Raw genomic sequence first — 14,081 nt, 5'->3', positions numbered from 1 at the left:
GATCTGATCTGTGACTACTGTAAGAAGCCTAAACATACAAGAGATACTTGCTGGAAGCTTCACCCACATCTTGTGCCGACTAGATTGAAAAATAAGAAGGGAAATGCGCACATGGTAGTTACTGGTGACATTTCGACCCCTCCTACTATAGCTGCTCTGGAGTCTATTGCAGCTGTTGCAATAAGGGCCGAACTTGAGAGGTATGGGTTACTTCTAAACTAGCGGGATACAGCCAATTCCAGTTCAGCCGCAAGCGGACAACAAGGTACAGGTGGCACTGGTGGAGTCCACTCTACTTCCTTTGATCACACAGGTAGTTCACACGTCACTGCAAATTATGTTTCCAATTCAGGTAAGGAGAAACCTCCTTGGATTATAGATTATGGAGCCTCAGAGCACATGACCCAGAGCTCTATTTTTTTTCAACTTACCAGCTCTGTTCTGGCAGAGGTAGGGTCTCCATAGCTGATGGATCCCATGTTCCTATTGCTGGGAAGGGATCTGTCAAGATTAGTGATTCTATTTCTCTACCCTTTGTCCTTCATGTTCCCAGATTGAGCACGAATTTGTTATATGCTAGTAGTTTGACTAAAAACCTGAACTGCTCAGTAATTTTTTCTCCTGGTCGTTGTATTTTGCAGGATCTGTATTCAAAGAGGACGATTGGGAGTGGTTGTGAAGTGAATGGAATCTATCTCCTGGATGTACTTCCTTCTCATCAGAGTCATCATGTCAGTAGGGATAGTGAGTCAGGGTTTGTGAGTCAAATTATGCTTTGGCATAATCGTTTGGGTCATTTACCGTTTTCTTCTTTGAGTTTTGTGTTTCCAAAACTTTTTGAGTCTGTTAGTTTGTCAAGTTTGGAGTGTGAAGGTTGTCAACTTGGAAAGCATTGTAGACATTCGTTTAAACCTAGTAATAAAAGATGTTCTTCTTCTTTTGATGTTATTCAATCAGATGTGTGGGGCCCTTACCATGTTCCTTCTATAGGAGGCTATCGCTATTTTCTCTTATTTGTGGATGATTTCTCACGATACTCTTGGATTTACCTGATGAGATCCCACGATGAGGTACCATCCTTGATGAGGCAATTTCATCAGATGGTACTAACACAGTTTGGAACAAGAATACAGGTGTTCAGATCTGACAATGCCAGGGAGTATTTTGAAAGACATCTTGCCTCATATCTGTTAGAATATGGTGTTGTCCATCAGAGCAGTTGCCCCTACAGTCCACAGCAGAATGGTGTTGCAAAAAGGAAGAACAGACACATTGTTGAGACTGCAAGAAGCATGATGATCACATCTACAATTCCAGTTCGGTTTTGGGGTGATGCAGTTCCCACAGCAGTATATCTGATTAACAGGGTGCCCTCTCGTATACTTGGATTCAGCACCCCATTCAGTCTTCTTTTTCCTCAGGGGGAGATGTTTCATATTCCTCTCAGGGTGTTTAGGTGTGTTTGCTTTGCACATATCCTTGGTGCTCACCGCTCGAAGCTTGATCCCAAGGCAAAGAAGTGTGTCTTCCTTGGATATGCAGAGAATCAGAAAGGGTACTGCTGCTATGATCCAGTCTCTGGGAGCCGATATGTTACCATAGATGTCACGTTTTTTGAATCCATGTACTTCTTCTCAAAGAATCCTTTTCAGGGGGAGTGTTTTGGGGAAGTGAGTCAGCAATCTATTCCTCTCCCAGTTCCAGTCCCTGTGTCTACTCCTGTGCTTGACCACCACCCTGTGGCACCTACCTTGCCACCTCCTTTGCGTTCTACTTCTCAGCATTACTTACGACAGAGACTTCACAAGGAGGTTGATTCCACCACAGCAGAACTCACATCACTTCCTGTCGATTCCTTGGAGACTCCAGATTCGGCTGCCATGGATTCAGGTATTCCTCTTGGTCCCGCTACTGTTTCAGTTCCCATTGATCCTACTAACTCTGTTACAGATAACCTTGATCTCCCTATTGCTCTCAAAAAAGGGAAAAGAAAGTGCACTGCTCATTGTATTCCACAGTACTTATCCTACAGTGGACTTTCCCCTTCCTACCATGCTTTTCTCTCCTCTCTTGATTCAATGTCTATACCCAAGGGTGTTAGTGAGGCTATCTCCAAACCTAGGTGGAAGATAGCTATGCAGGAAGAGATGGCAGCTTTAATTAAGAATCAGACATGGAAAATTGTGGATTTACCAGAAGGCAAGGAGACAGTTGGATGCAAATGGGTTTACACAGTAAAATATAAGGCAGATGGAAGTATAGAAAGGTACAAGGCAAGACTTGTTGCAAAAGGGTACACACAGACCTATGGCATTGATTACTTAGAGACCTTTGCGTCAGTTGCAAAGATGACCTCTGTTCGGATACTTCTTTCTCTTGTTGCCTCATACTCTTGGCCCTTGTTTCAACTTGATGTGAAGAATGTTTTCCTAAATGGGGATCTGCAAGAAGAAGTGTATATGGATCTTCTTACTGGTTTTTACAATGATACTGAAAAGGGAAAGGTATGCAGGCTTAAGAAGTTACTTTATGGCTTGAAATAATCTCCTAGAGCATGGTTTGACAAATTCAGACAGGCCTTGATTGCTTTTGGCTACACTCAGACTCAATCCGATCACACCTTGTTTGTGAAGCGAAGGGGATCTTTGGTGTGAGTCCTAATTGTTTATGTGGATGATATTGTTGTCACCGGGAATGATCTGAGTGAGATTGATGGTCTGAAAAGGAACCTACATAAAGAATTTGAAATTAAGGATCTTGGAGAATTGAGATACTTCTTAGGCATTGAAGTTGCAAGATCAAAACATGGAATTTTTATCTCACAAAGAAAGTATGTCTTGGATCTTCTTCAAGAGACAGGGAAGCTTGGAACAAAGGCAATCAACACCCCTATTGATCAAAACCATAAAATCAATGCATCAGAAGGTGAACCAGTAAAGGACATTGGGAGATATCAGAGACTTATGGGTCGACTGCTATAATTGTGTATGACAAGACCAGACATCTCCTATGTAGTAAGTGTAGTAAGTCAATACATGCATGCTCCACGAGTCCAGCATTGGGAGGCAGTTGACAGGATTCTTGCTTATCTGAAGGGACACCCAGGCAGAGGCATATTGTTTACTAATCATGGCTAGTTGAAGCTAGAGGCTTATACAGATGTAGATTGGGCAGGATGTCTTGATGACAAGAGATCAACTTCAGGAGTGTGCACCCTAGTTGGGGGTAACCTTGTCTCATGGAAGAGTAAGAAACAAACAGTGGTGGCAAGATCAAGTGCTGAAGCCGAATACAGGGTCATGGCACATGGAGTTTCAGAACTTCTCTGGATTTGTTCCCTGTTAGAAGAAATTGGTATACAAGCAGAAGAACCTATGATGTTATACTATGATAACCAGGCAGCAATTAACATTGCCCATAACTTAGTCCAGCATGACCGAACTAAGCACATTGAAGTGGATAGACATTTTATCAAAGAAAGGGTAACTTCTGGAGAAGTTTGTCTTCCATACATTACTTCTGATCTGCAGCTCGCTGATGTTCTCACAAAAGGCATTGCAAAGAACAAGCTGGAGCATGATCTACGCAAGTTGGGAATGTGTGACATTTACTCCCAACTTGAGGGGGAGTGTTGAGTTGGTCTGGTTTGTTTTTATTTAGTTAGGAAGTTGTTGGGCTTTAGGCCCATTAGTTTATGTATTTTTAAGTTGTGATTGTTCAGCTTTTAGTAGCCACCCTACTAAGGGCATCCTTGTAATATCTCATCTTTTTAAGTTAAGTATAAATATAGAGGGGGGCGGCTAGGGTTAATTTCACAATCCTGGTTGATTTCCTACTCTCTTCTTCTTCTCATTTCTTCTATACTACCTTCCACTTACTAATCTCCTGTCCATTTGTAGTTGCCATTTGGAAGTTCTTCTTCTCACTTTTGGGTATAGGCGGAACCCCCAAGAAATGTAGTAAGTCATTTTTAAGAATCATCCTCCCCCCCCCCCCCTCCACCAAATAAAAGAGGAAAAATCCTGTGGAGGTGTACAAGGGTTACCATCTTATAGATAATTTGGGAAGTAAAGAACACCAGATTTTTCAAAAGTACAGACCAATCTAAAGAGGTGCTGATAGAAAATATGGTGGCTCACTGGGCTACATCTCTAAGAGTTTTTTATTGTTCCCTCACCTAACCACATTAAATTAAACTTAGATGAGTGCTGTTTGGGTAGCCTTAGACCATATAGGTAGAGTATTCAGAAGTATTACCCCTCTCTTTTCTTAATGAATTCAGTAACTTTTCTCAAGAAAATGTATTCAGAAATAACTGAGGGAGCATCATCACAAGGATTAAAATTAGCTAAAACATTTGATCTTGGGGACATCAATAGTGGAACGGACTCACGGACAACTGCAAGCTGGCTTAAAAATAGAGTGATTGCAACCCTATAAAACAACCCACTAACATATGGAAAAATAGAGGCTACCTCCAAGGTCTACTACCTTACTATGACAATCAAAATCCGCTAAGGTGGCCTAATGTGTGTTGTGCGTGTTCACATGGACTACTATCTTACCAAGACAAGTTAGTAATATCGAGCTAGCCTGACATGTTAAGCAATTGGTTCAAGTGAAAAATCAAATCACCCCATGAGTGCATGCACATGCCTGGTTGATTTGGTTCATGAGTTAACATAGTGACAACACTTTCTTGCAACCTTACAAAATATAAGACAGAAATTCTAACAATCAAGGGTAAAACCAAATAACCCAATGAGCGATTGCCTTTCCTTCTAACCCAAATGACATAAAAATAACTCTCTAACAAATGGAAAAGTAGAGGCTACCTCCCAAGGTCTCTTACCTTACTATGAGAATTAAGAACAGCTAAGCTAGCCTAATATGTGTTGTGTGCACCCACATGGTCTACAATCATACCAACACAAGTTATAATTTCATAAATCAAATTACTTTTAGGGAATACATGATACATCAATGCATAATACCTGATGAGTGCTTAACTTTACCGTTTTCAAAAAAAAAAAAAAAAAAAAAAAAAAATAGAAGATGGACAAATATGCAGACATTGTAGTTTGCCATTTGAATTTCTTACTTTGTCCTAAATTTTGTGCTTTTCCTTTTCCATCTTTTCCCTTTTACTTCATTGTTTGTATAGTACACACCGGGGAGGGGAGCGAGGGGGAGAGAGAAACAGAGAGATCAGAACCCAAATAATTTAAACAAGCAGCTGATTAAACCTTGATGACTGCTCCAAATCATGATACATTTTCAATATCAAGTAATTTTCACCACCAAAAATTGATAACATTCACTTTTCTGTTTGGGTGGGGTGGGGGGTAAGTAAAATACTATGCATTGTTCAGTAACACAAGAAGAATCTTGTTTTAGTAGGGTAACTTGCTCAACTCTTTAGGATTAAGCATTTAACCAGTAAACGAAATGCAGATTAGGTAATTTTGGAAAACCAATAAATTGGTAAGGAAGAAAGCATATACATGATTAAACTTCATCAGAACAACTTCATAGATGGAGGGTGGGGTTTGGTAAAACACTACTCATTGTTTAGTAACATGAGAATAATTTTATTTTAGTTGGGTAGTTAACTTGCTTAACTCTTTGAGGATTTTTTTTTGTAGTCAAACTCTTTAGGATTAAGCATTTAACTGAGAAATGAAATGCAGTCTAGTTAATTTTCAAAAACCAATGAAGTGATAAGGAAGAAAGTGTATGCATGATACTTCATGATTCAACTACATTAGAACAACTTCACAGAATTAGTTACTAGATCCTTACCAAGACCGATCCGTTCACCAATCTGAAGATCCTCCCATGGAATCTCCCATTCAGCAACCTCATCAAGCTGTAGGTTAACTCTCTCACGGTCAACAATATATTGGTCATTAATGGCCGTTTCCATTAATTTCACAAGAGATCCTTGGGCATTTTGTGGATGCTCTTGCAAAGAAATACTGCCTGTAGTTTCCGCATTATTTGCAATTCTTCCCACATTTCCCTTATTGCCTTCAGGAGCGGCACTGGTTAATATATTTTGAAGTTTCTTTTCGTGGGAATTATCTGGGTGTGACAGTGAAGATTCTTGAATTTGTTCTCCATACGGAGTTCTTGTAACTGCACATGACTTAACAGCCATACAATCAGTGTGAATCATTTCTTTAACTTCATTGTCAATCAAAATAAAACCCTCACTTGTAGACTGATGATCTGAGCAATCACAACCTGGTTTACTTGTAGATGAACTAGCAGTTGGCATCCAAAGTTGAACATCTGAAGAAATATTTGCATCTTGTTTTTGTTCTTCTGTCATATTCCAAACAGAACTTTTTTGCTTATTTTCATAAACAACATGATTTAAGGATTCCACTTCAACAAAGGGTACAATTGCATGCTCGGTGCTTGAGGGAAGCTTATTAAGATAACATTGAGTTTCATCATGAATTTTTTCCCCCTTAACAAAATGGCTTCTGACAAGTGCTCTACATCCTTCTGGATCCTGGGTTGAAATATCAGAAAACAAATCTGGAGGTGGTGATGCACCACTCTCTAACAAAACAGCATGCAATTTCTGTGCAAACTCCGGGTTTTGTGCTGCAGTGGTTACATATTTAGAAACATATTTGACTTTCATCCTTTGGGCAGATGAAGCTTTTTCACCTGTTCCTGATGGGCTTTTGTGTGATCCATATAAAGAAGGAAGGAGCTTCCCAAATTCATATTCAAATCTCTCAGTTTGACTTTCTTCAATAGAACTGTCATTGTCCCCCTTCACTTGAATGACACTAGATGCTTCATTAGAACCTAAAATACCAGTTTGTGAACTACAACCAGGATCAAATGGAATTCCTCCTGACACCTGGTTGCCATTTTCAGACTGACAGTTGATCTTGTCACGCGTGAAATATGAATCATTTATACTGTCTGAAGTGCTTACAGAGCTCACTACATTCAACCCAGAGTTTTGAATATGGCCACTAGGTACCTCAGCAGGAATTAGAGTGCCTGGAGCCCCCATTAGATCAATTATGTACTCACTGCATTATTCATACAAAGGATTAGCATTATAATTCATTTTACTCATGAATTTTGACATTAAAGGTCTTCTATTTAGTGAAGCACTAGAAAAGGTTGGATAAAGGCACTGTAATAGGATGGCAATTAAGAGCACAAAGCATATTCTGCTTGACCACCCTCACCAAAATAACTTTGGAGAGCTTTTCATCCTACTCAACAGATGATATCATAAGAAAATGGAAAGAAGTGGCAAGGAACTCAATGAGAAAGGCTTTGACATGCAGAGAATGGACAACATCAAAGAGAGGGTTTATAAAGCTCAATTTTTTATGGGAATAGTTTGGGAAATTCAGGGCCTTTAGGCATTGGAGGGATTTTCAGAAATAAGGAAGGCAATATTCTACATTTCTACCACTGTTTTCAGCACTGATTAGTTTAGGCGATTCTCAAGGACTGAAGTAATAGTGGTCTTGGAAGGAGTACAGAGGGCAAGGGTGATGTGCTGAAACAGGTCAACTACTGAAGGTGATTCAAGGACAGTGATTAGATAGTTGCAAAAAGGTAGGTGCAGCTCTTTGGGCTTATAGAAATGAAATGAAGAAGCTCAGATGGTTAACTAGAAATATGGAAGTGAGAGTCCAATGGGTTCAAAGAGATGCAAATAGTATGGCCAATACACTAGCAAAACAGGGGGTGGGGAGACAGCAATCTTTTCGGGCAAGTTTGTAATCTTGTATTGATAATAGGCTAGAGGAACTTTTTATCACCATAACAGGTGGTTGTAACAGTTGTTGAACTTTTTATCTCCCCACTTATACTACCATTTTTTATTGGAAATGCCAACTTCATTAAAGAACTTTTAAAGTACAGAAGTCAACCCCTAGTAGAGGAAGTTGAAACAACAAACAGAATACATTACAGCTTCTAACCCACTTATACTACCACCACAAAAATAGTTCCTAAAAATTAGTACTAAGAAACATTATATTGATGCAACAATGAAGGACAGGATTCATGCTTCTGGCCCAACATTGGTGGGGTAAGGTAGAAATAATTATGACTAGTTGGTACCATTAGTTGATGATGAGACATCACCACTAATCCCACATTGGTAAGATAAGGCAGATAATTATCATGAATGGTTTGAAGTGCCAGTTAGTAACAGAAAGAGACATCACCTTTCATAATCAATTTTAATCAAGTTCACAGCTCCCTCATCAGTACCCGTATAGTAGCTCCCTTTCACTAGCCTACATGGAAGATTGATCCGATCAGCTAGTACCTATCACGAGAAGTATGGAGCCATTCAATGCTTTTGTTGAAAAAGTCACCAAAAGGATCATAAATATGTAAAATAATCAGAAATCTTATTAATTTGAGTGATTTTTTTGGCAATAAAACAAAATTTATTAAAAAAGAAGACTACAGGAAAGGTTACCAGAAGTCATCCGAGAGAGAAGAAAAACACCTATAAATTCCCCATACAAACTTCTACTTATGCAAGATCAAAAAAAAAAACAGACAATAATAAATAGACCCTTTTACCAACTAAAAAAAATAAAACAGAGCACCAAACGTGACCAACCAAAAACATAACAAAAACCACAAGGAATTCCAGAGGAAACAATTATCTACTTCTTCTTAAGAGCTTTCTTTCATTTCATCATCTATTAATTTGAATGATCTCTCATGTATGAGCACTAAGAAAAGAAGAGGCAGTTCAATTAAATTCATCATTTATTGTTCTTTTTTTCCACAATTTAGTTATTCTCAGATGACAACAACATGCTTCTTTACTGATGGATAAATGAATAAATCCGTTTATTTGACTGGATTTAAACCAAAAGACAATAAAGAAAACTAAAAGAAGTTCGTCATTCCAACCATGCAAATTTGTGCTCTGCCTGATTGCATTGTTTTATAAGAAATAATAAGTATATTGCATTGATGCAAGGTAAATAAGAAAAATTAGAGAAACCATCATAACAACATCTTCTAAAACCTACTGGATCCCCTCTAGAAAACATAAATATCCTTATTAAACTGATGAATTTCCCTGACAAAGCTCAATTCTTGTCACAACCACTTTGCTATGCTAACTGCTATGGAGCTGGCTGATCTTGGAACAAAAAGGAATGAAGAGTTCACTAGATGGAAATTGTCCACTTCTTTCTTTCCTTGTTCAATGAGAGTGAAACTTGGGCTGACTATGGAGCAGGAAACAACTTACAGATAGACTTCAACATCGGCCAACACCGTGGCTGAGAGTTTAATCAAACAGGGAGCAAAGAGAAATCATTGTATTGGGGATTGATTCCCCAAGGTGAAAATTTGTAAAATGTACAAAGGGGGAGAATAGCTAAACTTTTTTTTTTTTTTGATAATTAGGGAGGACAGCTAAACTTTTATTTTTTGATAATTAGGGAGGATAGTTAAACTTGGCAACCAATTAAGATTATTCTATGGACAGCTTCAAGGCAGAGTTTTTTTTTTCTCCCAAATTTCCAAAAGAGAATATTTTACAAATGTTGACAGCTAAAGGGGCTGGATGGATCTAATACAGTTGCATCACATAGAAACTTTTTCATGCATCTGATGAAGTGGGACCAATGAATCATATGGAACCTACAAAATAATCCACCTTTCTTACTAGTATATTTTGGTGTTCCATCAGGTCCTTGCCCTTCTTTAAGGTCATGTCTCTGTAACCCCCTAAACTTGGATAGGCTATTTAAGCAGAGGTTGACTTTCCTATTGGCATTGTATGGCTAAAAAGGTTAGCAAGTGAAGGAGTAGACAGCACTGGTTGTTATTTATCAAAAAAAAAAAAAAGTAGACAGCACTGGTCATGCAATTCACAAGACTGACAAGAAAACCTGGAAGGAACTGGGCATCAGTAGAGGGAGAAGCAGAGAGAGAGAGAGGTTGATATGTTGAAAGGAAATGGAATTTCCACCTAAATCCCTAAGAGGATCTAATAGAAGCACTAGAGGCAGAGCAAAAATGGCAGAGGTAAGAAATAGATTTGTTCAGGGTCTACAGGTCAGTTGTGGGATTGTATGTGGGAATTTGGGATTAGCTTTGACTGTAATAAGCAGGTAGTCTCTTGGTGTTCGCTTGTAGTTACATCTTGCAGTTTCTGGTAGATTCTGCTTGGGCCACAAAGCTTGCACAGTTTTTGTTCTTATTTTTTTTCTTTTTAATACAAAGTTTTACTTTAGTATAAAAAATTTGTTGCGTGGTTTATGGAAATATGGAAGTACTTTTAGTTCATCAAAGAAACTAGGTATTGGCATCTAGGTTGAACATCTACTTGCAACAGATGACTAAGATAACCCATTCCTCATTTGATTCCCATGCAAAGAGCAGAGAAATAAGATCTAAAAAGCTTTGATCCTTTTCTCTATGTAACTAGTTTGGTTGTGGCTGCTTTTTTGTCTTTTTCATAGCCGCTGGTTTCTCTGGCCTAGTATCCTGCCCTTGGTGCCCAAACTGTCTAAGTTGGGGGCTTATTCTGGTCAAAACTGCCTTAGACAACTTTGAACCAAATGAATGAATTACAACTGATAAAATCTGGAAACCATAAATTCCTTCCTACTAAAGTTGGTTCACCAAAAGATATACAAGTAACATATATAATATTACATGCATGATTTCTCATTTGCATAAACATACCCATATTCATATATTCATATCTTTTGAACTTAAGCATTCCGGAGCCTCTCCAACTTTGAAATCCACCAGTCACAATCCAATTTCCAGTTCTGGGAAAGTATGGCCTGTCATGGAGTGTTCTTTAGGTATCACACTTTATCGTTTTCAATAAAATTCCCTTCTAACTAAGAAAAGGTGGGCATTATTTTAACTTCCAAGTGGGTAGAAATAGCATTGAGTGAAAACTGGAAGTCTCAGTCTTACAATATCTATCTTAACTTCTGGTTGTCCTGCAAGCTTCCTCTAGCATTGTGGAGTATGTTCTTAATCTGAATTTTGGTCTTTGTATTCGGGTGATGACTTGTCACCTCCTGCTGTAACTTCTTTTTCCCTTTAATAAAATTTTTATTTTTACTTATAAAAAATTGAATAATAGAGTTCTGGGGTGGGTGGCATGTATCAGGTTTGCTGTATTTTTCTTTTTCTTGGCTTCCTTGATTGAAAAAGAAAATAAAAATCTGACCCCCAAAAGGCATGATGCAGCATCACATCAGTCAAACTGGCCCAACCCAATTTAGGTTAGGACTAGGTAAATTAGACTAAATCACTGATAAAATTTGGTCTAGCAACTGGGTGGATAAATGGCTGGACCAGGTTGTGTATTTAATGTGAAATATGGGGATTCCTTGGACACATTGACTACTTCTGAACAACATTTTTTCAACTCAAGCTTCTTCTGCCAGCTTATTTGCATTGTCACATAATGGCAACTCACCAACCAGACACAAAAGGAACCACATTTAACAGAAATATCCTAAACAGCTTTGCCTATACACAAGGAAACAGATTGGGCATTCATGCGATCAAGAGAAATGGAAAAACGGTCCAGCTCACATTTTGCTTCTTTTGAATATTAACTTTAAAAGGCCATTTGTTTCACAAATTATAGAATGTATAGAAAGCTCATTATAATGTTTCTACCAAAATCATCCAAGATAATAGCATAAGTATGATATGATCTACAGCATGACTACATCAACAATGCTAGAATAGATGAACATGACTCGTACAAGCTTTGAGATAAAAGGTATCGGTTTAATACACTCATTGCCTCTTACCATTTACTAAGCAGTCAATGCAAGAAAAAATAATTCAATGAAGGTAAATAACATGATTACAGCATTACACCCAAAATATTTTGGTGTGCATATGTGTGTGTGAGAAAAGCAAGTTGAGTCCAACCTTAAAAAGCAAAGCCCTGTGACGTGAAAGTCCAACATCAAGGCAGCCAAGGGGAAGAACGATTGTTTTTAGCGAATTGCGTAGCTCATTACTTCTAGCTGTCCACCTTCTTAACATTACATCAGCATCACCAACTGGACCACCCATGGTATTAGCAACAAGATCAGCAATCTTCTGGACCAGACCGCTTAAAATTTGACCAAGCTTTGCAGCTTGGCATTCCAAAGCTATAGAATCTGCTCTTCTCTCGAGCTGTTGCAGTATGGGATCAACAGAACGGTTTACCAGAATCACTTCATAATCAGTGCTATCTGAAACGGCTGTTGCTTGAAGATCAACCAGCAATGGCATTTTCCCTTGTAAATTTGAATTTGTGGAGATGCCATAGACATCATAAAACCCATCCATCACTTTATCATCATAATTTACAACATTGTAGTTCTGCGAAGAAAAAAAATGCAATTTCCACATTGTTTACCCATATAGAAGTTGACAATATCTTCACCCTTCAAAAGAGAAAGTGGGCAATAAAGAAAGAGAGAAAACACAGTAGGAGACAGGTAAGGAAGATGGAGAGAGAAAAAAAGGTTCTAGGTTTGGATGAGATGGATAGGTCAGCTTATTTCATGTGCATATCCATCATTTATATAAAACATTTTTTTTTATAATCTTATGTAAATAAATTGTGTTTTCCCTTTTAAGTTTTGCGAGGAACATTTTAGAACAAGAAGAGGAGATCCAAGAAGTGACAAACTTGTTCATATGCAACAAAAGGCCATAGAGATAGAGGGTATTGGTCTGAAAGAACAGAAAACCCTAAAGAGAAAAGAGAAATGCCTATAACAATGTGAATTTGGTATTTATTGCATTAGCAAAGAATGTGGAATAGATAGAATAGAATGGAAAGATGGAATAAATGATTTTTGTACAAAAGCTAATACTAGACAATGGGGAAGTGACGTAAGTCTTGTGCAAAATTGCTCCTGTTCATTTGGTCATTACTTGATTATAGAAAGGTCAATGTATAATACAACACTTGCCCCATTACCATATTTGACTAAAGGACCAAATCGCCCAAGTGCATAATGAAGAGATGATTTCATAACAGAAAAGGTGAACCTTAAATAATCAAGCTTCAAATTCAGGCTGCTTTTCCCCAATAATGAAACATAGGCAATGCATACGATCGGAAAACACAAAGAAATTATCTGCCAGAACATACCAAAATCACTCCAAATAAACATTCTTTTTACACAGTTTCCGAATTTCAACTCTTCTGGTTTGTACCCAAATCAACCACTTATACAATGGGAAAGAAATGCTCAAGCTGCAATTTCAATTCGAACATAGACACACACTAAAGCCAACTCAATATGCAAGACAGAAGAAGCTCCAATAAGCGAATCAATGAGATCCAGAAGTCATAACTCCAGTTAATTGACCCCTAATTCCTCTGCATAATCACTTCACATCACTAAAACCACAAACCGAGAGAGAGATACGTACCCAATACTGGAGCGAGAGAAGCTCAACAAGGGTTTCATCAGCAGCCACAGAAGAACAGCCCAGACTAATCCTCTTGGCGGCCTTGATCTGAGCCGATTCTGGGTCCTCGCGCGCATCGGGATCCGATGCACTAATTGCCAAAGCGAGCTGCACCTGAAACTCCTCTTCGAAGAAATTGAAATCAACAGAACTCTCCGCAGACGCAGCAGCAGAAACAGCACCGGTCGTCCTGTCGGCTGCATCGCCAACTCTATTCCTCGCAAATGTCGAACCCGTCGACGACGAATGAGATGCAGAAGCAGAAGACGGCAACGATGGCGGAGAAGGACTATTGTTAGCACGGCTTCCGCCTAACCTGTGATGCTCGTTGACGCTCCCTCCGATGTGGAGTTTGCGCAGTAGATGCTTCATCCTGGACATTGATCACGTCGCATCAAATCAATTGCCAACTCTCTCTCTCTCTTAAGTCTTAACCTACACCCACTTCCACTGCCACTCCCTGAAAGCAGATTCTCTTAATATGCGCACACCTTCATCGTCAGGCTTCCACCCAGTGGAATTTAATTAACTGCTCCCCCTTCCCTCCAAGTATTACCAGTGGAGAGAGAGAGAATAATAATTTATAAATTTAACTCTTCTTA

General features: G+C 38.7%; 1 protein-coding gene across 2 annotated transcripts in view; it reads right to left on the bottom strand.

Moving 5' to 3' along the window:
• The window catches only part of LOC104600738 (Protein kinase superfamily protein), a 28,687-nt gene extending 14,606 nt beyond the window's left edge, over nt 1-14,081 (bottom strand). The window contains exons 1-5 of one of the 2 annotated variants that reach the window (XM_010263852.3): nt 13,441-14,081; nt 11,935-12,375; nt 8,217-8,320; nt 6,247-7,058; nt 5,803-6,138 (exon numbers count right to left, since the gene is read on the bottom strand). In XM_010263852.3, coding sequence (XP_010262154.1) covers nt 5,803-6,138; nt 6,247-7,058; nt 8,217-8,320; nt 11,935-12,375; nt 13,441-13,860 — 2,113 coding nt within the window. In that variant the 5' untranslated portion in view covers nt 13,861-14,081. Of the gene's footprint in view, nt 1-5,802; nt 7,059-8,216; nt 8,321-11,934; nt 12,376-13,440 lie in introns of both variants that reach the window. The other variant, XM_010263851.3, reaches the window with a different exon arrangement.

This window comes from Nelumbo nucifera, chromosome 8 (genome assembly GCF_055504915.1).
Source record: "Nelumbo nucifera cultivar China Antique chromosome 8, China Antique-T2T, whole genome shotgun sequence".
Classification (NCBI taxonomy): domain Eukaryota; kingdom Viridiplantae; phylum Streptophyta; class Magnoliopsida; order Proteales; family Nelumbonaceae; genus Nelumbo; species Nelumbo nucifera.
Note: the sequence above shows the minus strand (reverse complement) of the source record. Positions and strands in the feature narration are given on the sequence as shown.